This window comes from Hypanus sabinus, chromosome 10 (genome assembly GCF_030144855.1).
Source record: "Hypanus sabinus isolate sHypSab1 chromosome 10, sHypSab1.hap1, whole genome shotgun sequence".
Lineage (NCBI taxonomy): Eukaryota > Metazoa > Chordata > Chondrichthyes > Myliobatiformes > Dasyatidae > Hypanus > Hypanus sabinus.
Genome location: NC_082715.1, coordinates 131,819,362 through 131,836,157, shown reverse-complemented (window position 1 = coordinate 131,836,157; position 16,796 = coordinate 131,819,362). Strand labels below are relative to the sequence as shown.

Below are 16,796 nucleotides of genomic sequence, written 5' to 3'. Positions count from 1 at the left end.
AGAAAGCATCTGGGCCAGATGGGATACCTGGCTGAGTACTAAAGACCAGCGCTGATCAACTGGCTGGAGCGTTCACTGAGATCTTTAACTTCTCACTTGGACAGTCTGAGATACCCACCTGCTTCAAGCAAGCTTCAATTATACCGGTGCCTGAGTACCTGCCTCAATGACTCTCGTCCAACAGCGCTTACATCCACTGTGATGAAATGCTTTGAGAGGTTGCTGATGAAAGATATCGACCCCTGCCCGAGGAGTGATTTCAGTCCACTCTAATTTGCGTACCAGCACAATGCTCCGCAGCAGGTGCCATTTTATTGACTCTTCACTCAGCCCTGGAACATCTGGTCAACCAAGATGCATATGTCAGGATGCTCTTTATCAGCTACAGCTCAGTATTCAATGCTATCAACCCCTCAAAACTAGTCAATAAGCTTCAAGACCTTGGCCTCAGTATTTCCTTGTGCACTTGCAAACCCAAGACATTTCGGATTGGCAGAAACATCTCCTCCACAATCTCCATCAGCACATGTCCACCACAAGTCTGTGTGCTTAGACTTCTGCCCTGGTTGCTTTATCCTCATGACTCTGAGGCTAAGCAGAGCTCCAATACCATGTTTAGTTTGCTGATGACACCAGCCGAATCACAGGTGGTAATGAGTCAGCAAGACCAAGGAGCTGATTATTGACTTCGGTAAAGGTAACCAGAGGTCCACGAGACGGTTCTTATCGGGAGATCAGCTTTAAATTCCTCAGAGTTAGCATTTCAGAAGATCTGTCCTGGGTCCAGTACATAACTACAATTACAAAGAATGCACAACTGTGCGTCTACTTCCTTAGAAGTTTGTGTAGATTCAGCATGACATCTAAAACTTTTGACAAACCTCTATAGATAGAGAGTATATTGTCTGGCTGCATCACGGCCTGAAACACCAATGCCCCTGACTGGAAAATCCTACAAAAAGTAGAAGATATGGGTAAAGACCTTACCACCCATTGAGCTCATCTACACAGAGCACTGTCACAGGAAAGCAGCATCCATCATCAAGGACACTCACCACTCAGGCCATGCTCTCCCTCTTCCTGACAGCAGCAGCAAGAAGGTACTGAAGCCACACACACCACCATGTTCAGTTATCACCTCTCAACCATCAGGCTCTTGAACCAATGGAGACGACTTCATTCAACTTCATTCACTCTGTCTCTGAACCGTTTCCACAACCTATGGACTCACTTTCAAGGCCTCGTTATTTCATGTTCTCAATATTATTTCTATTTCTTTATTTTTCCTTTGAATTTGTATAGTTTATCAAATTTTGCGCATCGGCTTTTAGTCCATGCTGTTGCAGTCTTTCATTGATTCTGTTGTGTTTCTTGGAGTTAATGACTATGCCTGCAAGAATACGAATCTTAGGATTGTATATGGTAATTTGATAATAAATTTGCTTTGAACTTTGAACTTAAAAAGCAGAGGAGTCCAAAACTAGGAGGCAAAGATTTAGGGTGAGGGGAAAGATCTAAAAGGGACTCAAGGGGGACTTTTTCACAGATAATGTTGAGTGTATAGAATGAGCTGCCAAGGGACATTGTTGAGCAGGTATAATAGTATCATTTAAGAAGTACTTGGTAACATGGTGGGGCAGGGCTTAGGGGGCTATGGGCCAATTGCAGGAATTAGGGGCTATAGGGTGGGCGCCGTGGTCAGTATGGACTCATTGGGCTGAAGGGCCTGTATCCTTGTTCTAATTTTGTGTGACTTTACGGTTCTCAAGTTAAAGTCCTAAATTGGGGAAAGACTGCTTTCAATGGGGTCAAGTAGGAAATGGTAAAAGTGGATTGGGAGAGGTTGTGTTCTGGCAACTGGGACACTTTCAAAGGTGAGATAGGGAAAAAGTTCAGGGTCAGCATGTGCAAAGAGGGCAGGATTAGAGAACCTTGGTAATATGATGATGCACATGTCTGGTACAGGCAGTGAGATCATGTAAGTCCCTTATGGAGTACAAGGGGAGTAGGAGTATATATTTAAGAAGGGATATTTGAGATACCCCTGGCAGTCAAGATTAAAGAAAATCCTGAAAGATGGTCTATTAAGAGGTGACCAAGTTTTCCACAAGAATTGTGTGCTTAGGCCAAGACTGTGCTTTTATCTGGCAGTGAAGAGATTTTGAGACGGGCAGGGGATGAAGGAGGCAGGTTTTTTTTTGAAGTGCAGGTTGTACTGTTTGCTTTGAATGGTGTATAAATATGCAGAGAAATCCCCTGTTGGATTTCACAGTTTAACAGCCTCTCTCCCAGAAGGCACATGATCTGTTCAAATAGGTTTCTTAATAGAACAAAAGAAGCCTCAATTATCTGCCTATTTTTCTTTGTTCCTTGTAGGGCTGTACATGGTTATTTTCCAATTTTGCAGTCATTTTTGAAAGATTTTATTCTTGACACTGTGAGAGTGTGATGATCACATGGGGTTGCAATCTGTTGGAGAATGACCTGCAAAGTTTGAATCTCATGATATGGATGTATTTTTCTTTGCTCAGACTGGCGAGCGGGGCCGCTGGCTCGCAGAAACCTTCCCATTGCGGAGTATAACCTGAAATCTTACTAGCTTAGCCAAGTCACAGCCTCCATCCTGTTGTACATCAACTGCTGAAGTATACCCTGTACAGTATCAACCAGCATGATATTATTTCCACTCCGCATGCCAGCCCATAACCTTGCTGTGAAAGGCTGTTAATTAGCGCTGATTAAGGAATGAGATCATTTGAGATTGGATTGAGACTTTACACAGGACGCTTGCAGCTGACAGACAGGACAGCCTTTCATCTGGATGGTCTGAGCTGGATCTTGACCAAGGTCCCTAAACTACAAGGCTGGTTCCTGCTGCATTGGCATCTTGAGTATTTGTGTGATCATCACAATTCATTCATAAAAACAGTAGAGTTCTTGTCATTGGAACTTCAACCTCCCTAATGTAAATTGGGAGCTTCTTAGTGCATGGGGCTTAGATTGGGCAGAATTTGTTAGGTGCATCCAGGAAGGCTTCTAAAATCGATAAATAGATTGTCGAACAAGAGGAGGGGCTGTACTGGATCTGTTGTTAGGTAACAAGACTGGCCAGATGACTGACTTTACAGTCAGGGTGAGCTTTAAGTCAGCTATAGATAGGAATAAATACATACCCTGCAGGAGAGTATTAAACTGGAGCAGGGCAGATTGCGAGGACCTCAGGCAGGAACTTGGGAGAGTTAATTGGGAACATTGGGGGAAGTTCACGTCAACATTTGGAGGGTGTTTAAAGATCAACTGCACAGAGTACAGGGTAGGTATGTTCCAATCAGACGGAAGGACAAGGGTGGCAAGGTAAGAGAACTTTGGAAGTCGAAGGAGGTGGTCAAGGAGAAAATGGAAAAGCATGTCAAGGTTAGGAAACTACAATGGAACAGAACACTTGAGGTTTATAGAGAAGCCGGAAAGGAACTCAGGAAAGTCCTTGGCAAATAGGATTAAAGAGAACTTGTCAGAGGGTGGGGCCACTCGAGGATAAAGAGGGGAACATTTGCTTGGATGCAGGGGGTGTGGGTGAGGCCCAAAATGAGTACTTTTCATCAGTATTTACCAAGCAGAAAGACATGAAGGATATGGAGATCAGAGCCAAGAGTGTTAATATGCTAAGGCAGTTCAGAGTAGAGGAGGCAGTATTGGGTCTCTAAAGGATAAGTCCCCAGGACCTGATGGGATATACCCCAGGTTATAAAGAGAGGCAAGTAAAGAAATTGCAGGGTTCTTGTCCAATATCTTTCCCTCCTCCTGAAGATGAGGTCCCAGAGGACTGGTGAGTAGCTGATGTTCTGTTATTCAAAAAGTGAACCAGGGATAATCTTGGAGCTATGGTCTGGTAGTGGTAGGAAAGTTACTGGAAAGCTAAGATGCATGGGATCCATAATGAATTGGACCTTTGGATTCCAAACTGGCTTGCCCATACAAGACAGAGGGTAGTGGTAGAATGGATTAGTTTGAGCTGGAGGTCTGTGATCAGAGGTGTTCCACAGGGACCTAGGACCTCTGCTGTTTGTGACGTGTGTAAAAAAAAAACCTGGATTAAAATGTAGATGGGTGGGTTAGTAGGTTTGCATATGATATGAAGATTGGTATTGTGGATAGTGTGGGTGACTGGCAAAGGATACAATGGGATATAGATCAGTTGCAGATATAGGTGGAGAAGTGGCAGGTGGAGTTTAACCCAGCCAAATGTGAAGTGTTGTACCTTGGTAGATCGAACGTAAAGAGACAGTACATTGTTAATGGCAAAACCCTCAACAGTGTTGATGAGCGTAGGGATCGTGGGGTCCAAGTTCATAGCTCGCCGAAAGAGGCTGACAGGTTGATAGGGTGATTAAGAAGGCGTATGGCATGCTTGCCCTTATCAGTCAAGGCACTGAGTACAAAAGTCAGGAAGTTATGTTGCAGCTTTATAAGACTCTACATAGGTCGCATAGAAACATTGCATTTATTTCTGGTCATCCCGTAATAGGAAGGATGTCAAGGCTTTGGAGAGGGTGCAGAAGAGATTTACCAGGCTGCTACCTGGGTTAGAGGACATGCTATAATGAGAGGCGGGAAGAAATTGGTTTGTATTCTCCGAAGGCCGAGGGGAGATCTGATAGAGGTTTACAAGATTAAGCAAGGCATAAATAGAGTAGACAGACAGTATCTTTTTCCTGGGGTTAAAATGTCTAATACCAGAGGAGATGTGAGGGACAGATTGTTTTTTTTTAAACACAGCTCTCTGCCCGTTGCGGACGACTGGAATGTGATGCCTGGGGTGATGGTAGAAGCAGGTACATTAGGGATTTTTCAGAGATGCTTAGATTAGGCACATGAATGTGAGGAAAATGGAATGATATGGACATTGTGTAGGCATAAGGGATTAGTTTAGTTGGTCATTTGATTACTAATTTATTTAGTTGGGCACAACCTTGTGAGCCAAAGGGGCCATTCCTGTGCTGTACTATCTTACATTCTGTATAATCGCTGATGCCCCACGCTTTGGGAACTCTTTTTCTTTTCCCTTAACTTCATCAGTTCAAAGTAAATAGTATTAAGACTTAGTTTAGCTTCTCCAATGAGTGGAAAGATTGAGTGAGTGTTGATTTAAAGCGACAGTACCCATCCCCTGCATCTGTCTGTTAAATCTGCAGTGGATGTCTTTTGCATTTGTAACATTCTGTGTTGGTCAAATCAGTACAAGGTTCAGTAACTGTTCTTGGGCAATTGTTATTATCTAAATTTATCATTGCATGTTGACTCTGTGCTCCTATTTATAAAAATGATAATTATGTTGGCTTTGTGGTCTGCACAAACAATTTCAGGAAATGTGTATTGGAACATCCACATCACTCTGCTCATATTTACCCAGCAAAGTTTCCACTGAATGTATTTGTAGTTTCTTTGTCTTTTCCCAAAAATATACTGCCTCACATTTACTTCTTTTGTTCACGCTGAATTGCACTTGTCACTGAGCTGGTTTTATTTCAAAGTATTTCCTCCTCATGCTACCAAAAGTCATTCATGTTTTTAAAAAAAATTGTAAATATACTGAGCTTTCATCCAAAACATTGGCACACAACCTTCAATATTTTTACAGCCTTTCACCTACATACATAACATTCAAATAACCTAATTTATTTCTTTCAGTCTATCAGTCCACATTAGGTTTAAGCTTAATTTGTTTTTAACGCATCTCATACAAGAAATCTTAGCAAAGATTTTCTAATACCTTGTATACGGTACAGATTTGTTTGACAGGTTATGGAAATTTTAAAGACAGAACGTGATATTTTTAAGAAGCTACGGTTGAGCTTGTTGGTACAAGCTTTTGTATCTTCTGTCAATGGACATAGGATAGACTCAGGTTGGAATAGCTCCCTATCTTAAAATTAAATTCAAGTTTATTATCATGCATGTGTGTGCACAGGTGCAAAGAAAAACTTAACTTGCAGCAGCAGCATCTCACATGTGCATAGAACCATAGAACATTACAGCACAGAAACAGGCCTTTTGGCCCTTCTTGGCTGTGCCAAACCATTTTTCTGCCTAGTCCCACTGACCTTCACCTGGACCATATCCCTCCATGCACCTCACATCCATGTACATGTATATGCATATTTGCTGTCCAGAGTATCAGATAAATAACATTCAGAAAACAGAAGTTAATAAATTATACACAATTATTACCAAAAAAAAAGATTAGGAGCAAAAGAGTCCACTTACTCAAGTGCAAAGTAATCATAGTCTTGCGAAACTGTAGTGATTAGGGTTTGCCATTTGGTTCAGTAACTAAAAAATTGAAGGGAAGGAGCTGTTCTTGAACCAAATGGTGGGGAGGGCTTCAGGCTTCTATACTTCCTGCCTGATAGCAGCTGCGAAAAGATGGCACAGGCTGGGTGCTGGGGATCTTTGATGATGCAGATCTTGTCCTGCATGAATTTCAGGAACAAACTTACTGCAATTAGAATTGGAGCCATGTACTAATAAGAGCTGATTAACGGTCAGCGAAGTGTTGGAATAAACAGTTCTTCCTCGATTTGGCAGACAGTGACAGGTGAGGTAAAACAGGGAACAGTGCTAAGGCTATTTAAAATGCATTAACGACAATTTCACTTAATACTTTCCATGCATCCCTGCCCCCGCCTCGATTTTGCTTTCTTAATTTCCCTTTAAATTTCATCTAGCACTTTGTGCATTCTTTCAGATTTTGTGTTCTTTTAAGCTCTGTGTTTCAAGTAGTCTTCTGCCTTTTGTCGTATCTTACCCCCTGTGCTTATCCTTTAGACAGTGCCCCAGTCCTACGTGCACCAGCCCTCTACAGGTGTGGGAATCTCCAAGTGGCTGTGGCACACTGCGGTTGGTCAGTGATTTTCTACCATACAGTTGGTTGATGTTGAAGTTATTTTCTAGGTGACAAAGGATGTGTAAGGTTACTCAGCCAGGTTTACATAAGAGTCAGATGAGTGTGAACATGCCAGTGGGACATTTCACTCCCCTGGCTGGTGGATCGTCACCCTGTGAGCCTGTGTTGTAGTAGCCAAGGAGATCACTGGCTTACAATCCCAGTGGGAATTTTTATGTGCTGCAGATACACTTGGAGGCAGCTTATAGCAACAATAAATCTGAAACGTAGTCTGGTTTGGGCTGCTGCCATATTGAGAATGAAGCACCTGGATATGTGGTGCTTCCACAATAACAGGGAACTGCTTTAACATGGATACACATCCCTGTTGATAAATAAGGACTGATTTGGAGGCTGCTCTTTTGCCACTTACTTCTCAACGTGAATTAGCAGTATTTGTCAAGCTGCGTGATTAGTCAGCATGGTGTATTTTTTCACGTTTAGGATATGATGAATTGTAAATCCTGAATACAGAAGTATCAGTGCTGTTTGTTTGTCTGCAATGCAAATTCCCATTGATAAGATCAAGTTTCAGTTCATAGGAAATGTTCATTGACTGTTGACGTTTGCAATAAGTGTAAGTGTTTACAGAATAAATTGATCTTACCATTAAATACCCTGTAAATTGTTTGTGGGTTTGGATATGCAGAATGGAGTGTAGAAGACCTGTATACTGAGAAGGGCAGCTGACAGTGTAGTTTGACCTGAAATGTACGCATGGGTAAGTAGTTCATCACAACTTTTGTATGACGTTGCTGCCTCTTTCTCTTTGCAAATTCTGGGTTGGCTTCATTGCAAATTTAGTTGGTGCTAAAGTACTTCTTGTTGGGATCAACTTTTAATTAGCTATTTTGAAAGGTATCTTTTAGATTGGCTTTTTTTGAAAGTGGTACCCGCTGTGTTCAGGGGCATAGCCAAGCAGGACAGAAATGAGAAGAGAGTTCTTCATCCATTTGGCGGTGAATCATGAAATTTTGCATGCAAGAGGAGTCTGGAGGCCTCATTTGCTATGTAAATTCAAGGAGAAGCTTAGTAGACTTATAGCTATTAAGAAAACAATATTGAAGAGCTGCTTATTGCTTTGGAAGCCTGTGACTAGGGATGTGCTGCAGAGATTTGTGACTGGTCTGCTGTTGTCTTTCATATGTCATAACAATTTGGATGAGAATAATGATTAGTAAGTTTGCACTAGACACTAAAATTGGATGCATGAAGAAGATATAACTGGGAAACTGGGCAAAAGAATGGCAGATCGAATTTAACTTGGACAAATCCAAAGCATTAGATTTTGGGAAGTTAAACCATGGTAAGACAAATAGACAGGCCCCAAGGGAGTGTTGTAGAACAGAGAGACATAGGGGTACAGGTACATAGTTCACTGAAAGTGGCAACGCATGAAGCCAGGATGGTGAAGAAGACAAATGGCATGTTTGCTTTCATTGAGTGGGGCACTGATTAGTGGAGTCAGGATGTCATATTACAGCTGTAAGAGATGATGATGAGATCATACCTAGAATATTGTATCCAGCACTGGTCAACATACTTCGGGAAGGATGAGTTTAAGCTAGAGAAGGTGTAGAAGAGATTCATAAAGATGTTGCCAGCACTGGTGGGCTTGAGTTATAAAGAGAGAGTGGATACACTGGGATATTTTTCTTTTTTTTAAAATATATTTTATTCTTCTTTTCTACAAACAACAAAATAAATACAGCACACCTACAAAAACCGCGACCATAACAAAATCAAATTAAATATTGAGCAGTGAAAAGGAGAATAATATAAAGGCAAAAGTAAACATACACAGCAGAGGTGCACCACACCAGAAAAACCTCAGTCCTGTGCCTACGTATGATGTGTGGCTGAGAGAACGGGCAAATACTTTACATTTGGAGAGACTGAGACTATGTAGTGAGGACAGAGGGGGCATCTTTGAAAGGATATGGGGCCCTGTATTGGACTTTCTTACGGGGTGAGGACTGAATATTTTTCATTGGAGTGAAGGATAGAACTGGGGTTCCCAACCTGGGATCCACAGAGCGCTCACTTAATCACAGGGGTCCATGACATTAAAAAATGGTTGGGACTCCTTGCTATAGAGGTTTATAAAATTATGAGGGGGGCACAGATAACATGGATGGTTACACTAGTTTTCCCCTACATAGGGGAATCTCAATGTAGACGGCATAAGCTGAAGGTGACAGGGGGGAGATTTAAAGTGGATGTGAGGGGTAAGTTTTTCGAACAGAGGATTGTGGATTTATGGAACGAGCTGCCAGAAGTGGTTGTGGCGGGTACAATTGCAGCTTTTTAAAAGACATTTTGACAGTTTTGCGAAAAGTAAAGGTTTTAGGATGTGGGCCAAATGCGACCAAATGGAACAAGCTCAAGAAGGCAGCTTGGTCAGAATAAATGGGCAGGGGCTGTATAATCCTATAATCAAGGCTAATGGGGTTAGTGCATGAATGTGGCACTAGAAAAACAGATCACTATTGAATGCTGCTGCTGATACAAGGGGGAAAATGGCCCATTTCTATTTATTATGTTCTTTTAATTTCATTTACTGTTTCTTATGGTGTCATCTTAATTTTGTGGCATAAAGAACGAAGTTTGTCCTCAATATCACTTTGATGTAGAGACATAGCTTAAAACTGTCTAAGAGTAATTGAATTTACAAACTGCCTTTATTTTGCTCAGTAAGACAGTACAGTAATGTAAGAAATATTTCCTGATTAGTTGACTCTATTAATTTTATCTTCGTTTATATCACCAACGAAACCAGCTGAGATATGGTGTGTATGATATAATATGGATAAATGTGTCTATCCACTTACTGCTGACAACAGGAAGGTAGGTTATAATTTGAATGACGAGCGGCTGCAAAAGGAAGAGATACAATGAGACCTTGCATGCCACAGTTCCGTTAGAAACACTGGATCATGTCACAGGAGAGAGAGTTCAAAAGAAGTAAGTGGGATTATTTGGGACATTCTGTGGGCCACAGTCCCTGAGGAGATGTTGGATTAATCATAATTAGGCATTTGGCAAGGGCCAAAATAGAGAAGTTGGGTTTAAGCCGGGTGGCCATTGTGGGAGCAGGGAGTTCAAGCTTTGGCTCGTAGAGGCTTCAGCGAGGAAAAGTGGAGGCTGTAGGTAGATTTTGTTTCATGTTTATTTTTTTTTATTTCTCTCTTTCCTATTGCACAGCTAGGACAGGAAAGATGCCAAGCAGGGTAGTGGAAAGCTCCTCGTGGGAAGGCAGGGAAACCTCCAGTGTCCCTGACAAATACACCTGCAAGAAGTGCATCCACTTGCAGCTTCTTTCAGACAATGTTGAGGAATTAGAGCTGGAACTTGATGAACTCCGGGTCAATGGAGTGGCTGAGGGGTTGATTGACAGGACATACAGAGTGGTAGTTACACCCAAGGTACAGGACACTGGCAACCGTGTGACTGTCCCCATGCCGCGTGCTAATGAGGCCAGAAGTAGGAAGATCACACATGGTAGCCTATGGCTAAGGAGATTGTGCAGGAGGGAAGACTTCAGATTGTGGGATCATTGGGCAGTCTTCCAGGAAAGGGGGGACCTGTACCGAAAGTCCCGACTTGGAGGGCCACTAATACCCCTGCAAGTACTGCACAGTGGGGGGGGAGGGGTGTTTAATCTAGAGTTGCAGGGGGATGGGAATGAGGGTGCCAGGACAGATAGTGAAATGGTTGTGGGAAAGATGTTGTTAAGCCTACATGTGAAGTTAGGAATCAATATGCTGCTCATGGTGGGACTGATGTTCTGAGTTGTGTAAATTTCAATGCAAGGATGATTGTAGGAAAGGGGGATGAGTTTAGGGCATGGATCAGCACGTGGAATTATGACATTGTAGCTGTTAGTGAGACCTGGATGCAGGAGTGGCAGCTTAATATTGTAGGGTTTCATTGTTTTAGATGTGATTGAGTGGGAGGGGTGACATTAATAGCTAGGGAAAATGTCACTGCAGTGCTCAGACAGGACAGACTGGAGAGATGATTTTCTAAGGCTATATGGGTGGAACTGAGGAAAAAGACAGGGGTGACCACATTAACAGGGCTATATTACAGATGACTCAATGGTCCACGGGATTTAGAGGAGCAAATTTGTAGAGGGATCGCAGACTGTTGCAAGAAACATAAGGTTGTGATAGTTGATTAAATTTAACTTTCCACATATTGACTGGGATTTCCATACCGTAAAGGGACTGGATGGGATAGAATTTGTCAAATGTGTTCAGGGAAGTTTCCCTAATCAGTAGATAGAAGTCCCAACGAGAGTGTGCAATACTTGATCTCCTGTTGGGGAATGAGGCAGGGCAGGTGACGGAAGTTTGTGTAGGGGAACACCGCATCCAGTGGTCATCAGTGAAACTAATGCCATTAGTTTCAAGGTATGGAAAAGAATAGGTGTAGTCCTCCAGATGAGATTCTAAATTGGAGACAAAAGAAGAAAAAACTGTACAAGTTTAAAAAATACTGAGGGTTTGAGTGGTAAAGAGTTGTGAAAGTGAGTCTGTAGCTCATACAATCAGTTCAGAGTTGTGGACGTTGAAGTTATCCATGCCGGTTCAGGATGTTTGCAAGGCATCCCAAACCTGGTGATGTGGGGCCTAAGGCTTTTGTACCTCCTGCCTGATGATAGTAGCAAGAGGAGCACATGGCCTGGGTTGTGGGGGGCCTTGATCATGGATGATGCTATCTTGTGGCAGTGTCCCATGTAAATGTACTCAGTGGTGGGTAAGGCTTCACCTGTGATGGACTGGGCTGTATCCACCAATTTCTGTAGCTGTTTCCATTCTTGTGCTTTGGTGTTTCCATACCAGGCAGCAATGCAACCACTCTCCACTCTGCATCGAAAGAAGTTTGTCAAAGTTGATGGTGACATCTCAAATCTGCACAAGCTTCTAAGGAAGTACCTTCTTTGTGATGACACTTACGTGCTTGTCTCAGTACAGATCATCTGTTATGTCATTGCCAAGCAATTTAAAGCTACTGACCCTCTCCATCTACGTTCCCCAAATGAGGACGGGCTTCTTCCTCCTCATGAGGAGGAATGAGGACCAGTTTCTTCCTCCTGTAGTCAATAATCAACTCTTCCATTTTGCTGACGTTGAGTGAGAAGTTGCAGTTATGGCACCAGTCAACCATATTCTCATTCTCCCCCCTCTATGCTGTCAGCAAATTTAAATTTGCCATTGGAGCTCTACTTAGCCATGCAATCATAGGTACAAAGTGAGTACAGCAGAGGGCTATGCACACAGGCTTATGAAGCACCTGTGCCGCTGCAGGAGATGCTGTTGACAATCCCTACTAACTGGCTTTGTCAACCGACTTGGATCCTAGTCAGCCTCGTCATGATACCATTCCACAGAAAGCCCTCGCCTCACAATGTCAAGGCATTTTAGAAAGGTGGGTGCAGACGGTGGGATTGATTGATCAGCGATCGAACTGAAGAGCATGTCCGGGCTGATTATAAAGTTTTACAAGAACCATTTACTCTTGAGGAATAATACGTAACTTTAAAAAGGGGGAGTAACGTGACACGAGCTTCCCAGTCATCACCATTGGGTCAAACATATTGATCGGCTTATCGTGAAAACTATAAGGAGAAGTTAGTTGCAGTGGCATTTATCAGTGTTTCTGGAGTGGGCCATTGGGTATTTGTGTAAATGGACATATTGTGTGGCATCTAACTCCACTCATTGGACACTTATTGCATTGGAACTGGTTAATTGGCACCTGTCAGAGCACATTGTAAGGAAATGTGGCTAGATATATCCTCTTGCCTTGATGTACAAATCACTTTGAGTAAAAAGCATGTGATGCACTGTTTAGAAGCAACAATTGGAATGTTGGAACATTTGTACCTTAAGAACTTAATGAAATAAATTTCTATAAAACTATAAAAAAATATATTTTTATTTATATAATCTATTATATAAATCTATAATTTTATTAAAGTTTCGATGATTCTAAAGGTAAGATTCCAGTGTAAACACAGCCTAAATGTAAAAAAAAATTAGGAATTAATGTGTATTTGAACAAAACAGTAATACTCCCCCAGGAAGAGGGCTTGTTTCTGTGGTCTGGTTACTTAAATTATTTACTTATTGAAATACAGCCTAGATTGGGCCCTTCCAACTGTGCTACCCAGATTTAACCTGAGCCTAATCACAGGACAATTTACAATGACCAAATATCAACCAAGTACATCTTTGGACTGTGGGAGGAAATCTGAGCACCCAGAGGAATCCCACACGGTCAGGGGGAGAACGTACTAACTCCTTGCAGACAGCAGCGGGACTTAATGTAGAGGAACTAGTTGTAAAGGCAAAGCCAAAACTATTGAGAAAAGAATATAAAGTTTTATAGCAAGTGCACCTGGTCAAGATGACACATGGTCAAAGAATCTTGTAATCACCTCAGTGGCCTTGAATTAAGAAGAGGAGAATCAGCAAGCTGATCTGCTCCAGATCACTGTCTAAAATGAGTTCAGTAGGAAAATGTGCCCAATGGGTATTAATTATTGATGTAATTTGTCGCCTGCCAATGAATGCATACCTGCTTTTGTGCATGAAAACTATTCTGCTACAATGGCAGATGATAGCATTGACCTTTTTTTTTCATTAAACAAACTGGGAAGAAGAATGATACATTTGACAGATTGTCATACTGCCTCTATTTACGGTGCAAAGTATTGTTATTGGTGTTAGTCCTTCCACCCTTTGCCTGATCTTTGATAACAGGAAGAGATTGACTATAGAGTTCATAGAAAGCTTAGTATATATCTACTCAGGGGCCTGCTGAGTAATTCATTCTGCTGACTTACTGCCTTGCCTCCCTCTCTCAGTCAAAACGCATTTCTATATTGTGATATATTGGGCTATATTGTGATCTTCCTGAGAAATAATAGCCTGGATTTGAAAATCATTAACTAATGAGAGAACTCCAATAATGCTGCTCCACATTATAAGCACCTGGTTGCATTTTGCTAAATTAAGGATGCTGTTTAAAGCCTGTTTGTATTTCAACCAATGAAGTAACTGGCCATGATCAACCATTGTAAGATAATATTACCTAATTGCTGATTTCTTTTATAATGTAAAATTCAGTTTATTTCCAAAGAAAAGTAGACATCTCTTTAAAAGATAAAGCAAATATGGTCAGGCAACTATTAGCTTTAAATATCTTCTTGAGTTACTCATAACAAAAATTTACAGTTTGCTTGCTTTGGATTAGCTGTACTTTCTAATGTGGCTTCAATTGTTCTGACCACAGGTATGTGACTGGTGCAAGCACATCCGACATACAAAAGAATACCTAGACTTTGGAGATGGAGAGAGACGGCTACAATTCTGCAGTGCAAAATGCCTCAATCAGTACAAAATGGACATTTTTTATAAAGAAACACAGGCCAATCTTCCTGCTGGCTTGTGCAATACCATGCACCCTCCAGTGGAAAAAAAGTCTGATAACACAGGCGTGCAACTACTAACTCCAGAGTCTTGGAACATGCCACTGACTGATACCCGGAGGAAGCCTCCATCTCCTGTGGCACCTTCCTCACAAGCTCAAGTCCCTATTGTTTCTACTGCCCTCTCCCCGTCTGATACTGCCAGTAGCTCTGCTGCCAAAATCCAAACTCCAGTCTCTAAGCCAATAGCTGCAAATGAAAACCCAAACGTTCCTCCAATCCAGCTTCAGCAGCCAGCTGGCATTGTGCCTCCAGTGGGTGGCCCCCAGGGCAATCCCTCTGTGGTAATGACCAATCGAGGACCCGTCCCTTTGCCAGTATTAATGGAGCAGCAGATGATGCATCAGATTTGTCCACCATTTATCCGAGGACCGCATGCTCCAAGCCCTAACAGTCCCCTGTCAAACCACATGATATCAGGACATGGCCCATCAACAGGTGGCTCCAGGACCATGGGTCCTAATTCAAGCCCCATGCACAGGCCAATGCTCTCGCCACATCTCCATCACCCGTCAGCACCGTCTGTGCCAGGAAATCATCAAGGGTTACTTCCCCCAGCAGCACCCCTACCTAATGTTTCGTTCCCACATGTTAATCTGATGCCAAATGGCCACATGCATGTCCCACACCTTTTAAACTTTGGAGTGCCATCACTTGCTCCCTTAGTTCCTCCTCCGACACTCTTGGTGCCCTATCCTGTTATTGTTCCACTGCCTGTGCCCATTCCAATTCCCATTCCAATCCCTCACATGTTTGACTCCAAGAATACCAATGGTGTTTCCAGTAGTGCTGAGAGTTCAATTCCAAGTACAACTAGCAATGAAGATGACACTAAAGATCCAAGTAGTTCTTTGGCATCGAATAATGGGCAGCAGGGAGCTTCAAAGCATATTAAAGCCTCAACTAACTGCTTGAGCCATTCTTTGAACCAGTCAGCCATGCTTCTTGACACCAGCAGGAGTGAGATTGTCGATCTAACTGTCAAGCCTAACGGTCCAATTAAAAGCGATTTCTCTTTCTCTGACGCAGTGGACTTTCCACACGATGAGGTTATAGACTTGACCATGAGCCATAGAAGCAGACTTAATCACATTGGTCACAGACCTCTGCATGCTTCTGTGAAAGTTGAAAATGAAGGCAGAAGTGTTGTAGACTTAACTCTTTCCAGTCCGGATAAAAGGAACTGTATCGACTGTAGGGATTTTCCTCATTTGAACCCTATTGAAACGAAGGTGTTAACTTGTAGCGGTCCTTCGCACTGCAGCACAATCCAGCTAAATTCAGGAAGCTCGGGAGGTGACTCAGATCTAGCACCTTGCAATCTGGTTATGAACGGCACAAAGAACGTGGATGGTTCCCACTTCTCAGAAAATCCTTCAGATAAGCAGCCACCACAGCAACAACAACAGTCACAACCACCACAGCAGCAGCAGCAGCAGCCACCACAGCAGCAGCAGCTGGAGGAGATCGCTGTCAACGAGCTGGAGTCTGTCAAAGAAAACAACTGCACATCAAACTGTCAGCTGGAGTTAGAGGCAGGTAAGAAGGCCTCAATTGAGTCACCCCTGGGTGGGGTGGACAGGCAGGATGTAAATCATAACCCTGCAGATGAGGACCATGCATATGCCTTGAGAGTAGTACCCAAGACGGGCTGCTTGATTCAGCCTGTGCCAAAAGCGACTGAAAAGACTGCCATAGCACCCTGCATAACCTCAACGCCAATACTCAACACAGGGCCCGAGGACAGTGAGCCGCCACTGAAACGCAGATGTCTCCGGATTCGAAACCAGAACAAGTAAAGGTTTGTTTTGAAATGCGTTTACAAAAACCTGAAGGCAGCACATATTGAATACTAAAGAAGACAAAGAGACGTATCTGCTCACTATGACGCTGAGCATTGCAACAATGATTAATTGTAATAATGCATTTGGTTTCAGGTTAATTGGCTTAGCATTTTTCCTCCAATAAGACCTTAGCCACTTGTCTGGGCGTGATTTGCACTGGTAATCAAACAGATTACTTAGTGATTTGAAATTTGACTTGCACGGTGATTAATTTCATTGCTGCTGCACTCTCTTGGGTCTCCTGATTAATGAGTTTGGTGTGGGTTTCTCACACCAGTTTTGGACCTTTTAACAGAAGGAAACCTGGTCTTCTGCTTATTGATAAACATGTGGTAACATTCAGTTTGATATACAAGTAACAAGGAATGAGTATTGTATCATCTGCTCCTGCTGTATTCTAGGTACAGAACTTTGGTCAGTTTATATTCTGACAATAGGGAGGGTCTAGGCGCAAACAACTTTTTGGAGTTGGAAACTACAGTACATCATGTCCATTCACACCAGTCTTAAA

General features: G+C 42.5%; 1 protein-coding gene across 7 annotated transcripts in view; it reads left to right on the top strand.

The window, feature by feature from the left end:
• sobpa (sine oculis binding protein homolog (Drosophila) a) overlaps window positions 1-16,796 on the top strand; it is a 310,007-nt gene that overhangs the window by 267,511 nt on the left and 25,700 nt on the right. For all 7 annotated transcript variants that reach the window (XM_059983000.1, XM_059982996.1, XM_059982997.1 and 4 more), the window contains one exon: window positions 14,246-16,242. In XM_059983000.1, the coding sequence (XP_059838983.1) occupies window positions 14,246-16,240 (1,995 nt within the window). In that variant the 3' untranslated portion in view covers window positions 16,241-16,242. The remainder of the gene's footprint in view (window positions 1-14,245; window positions 16,243-16,796) is intronic.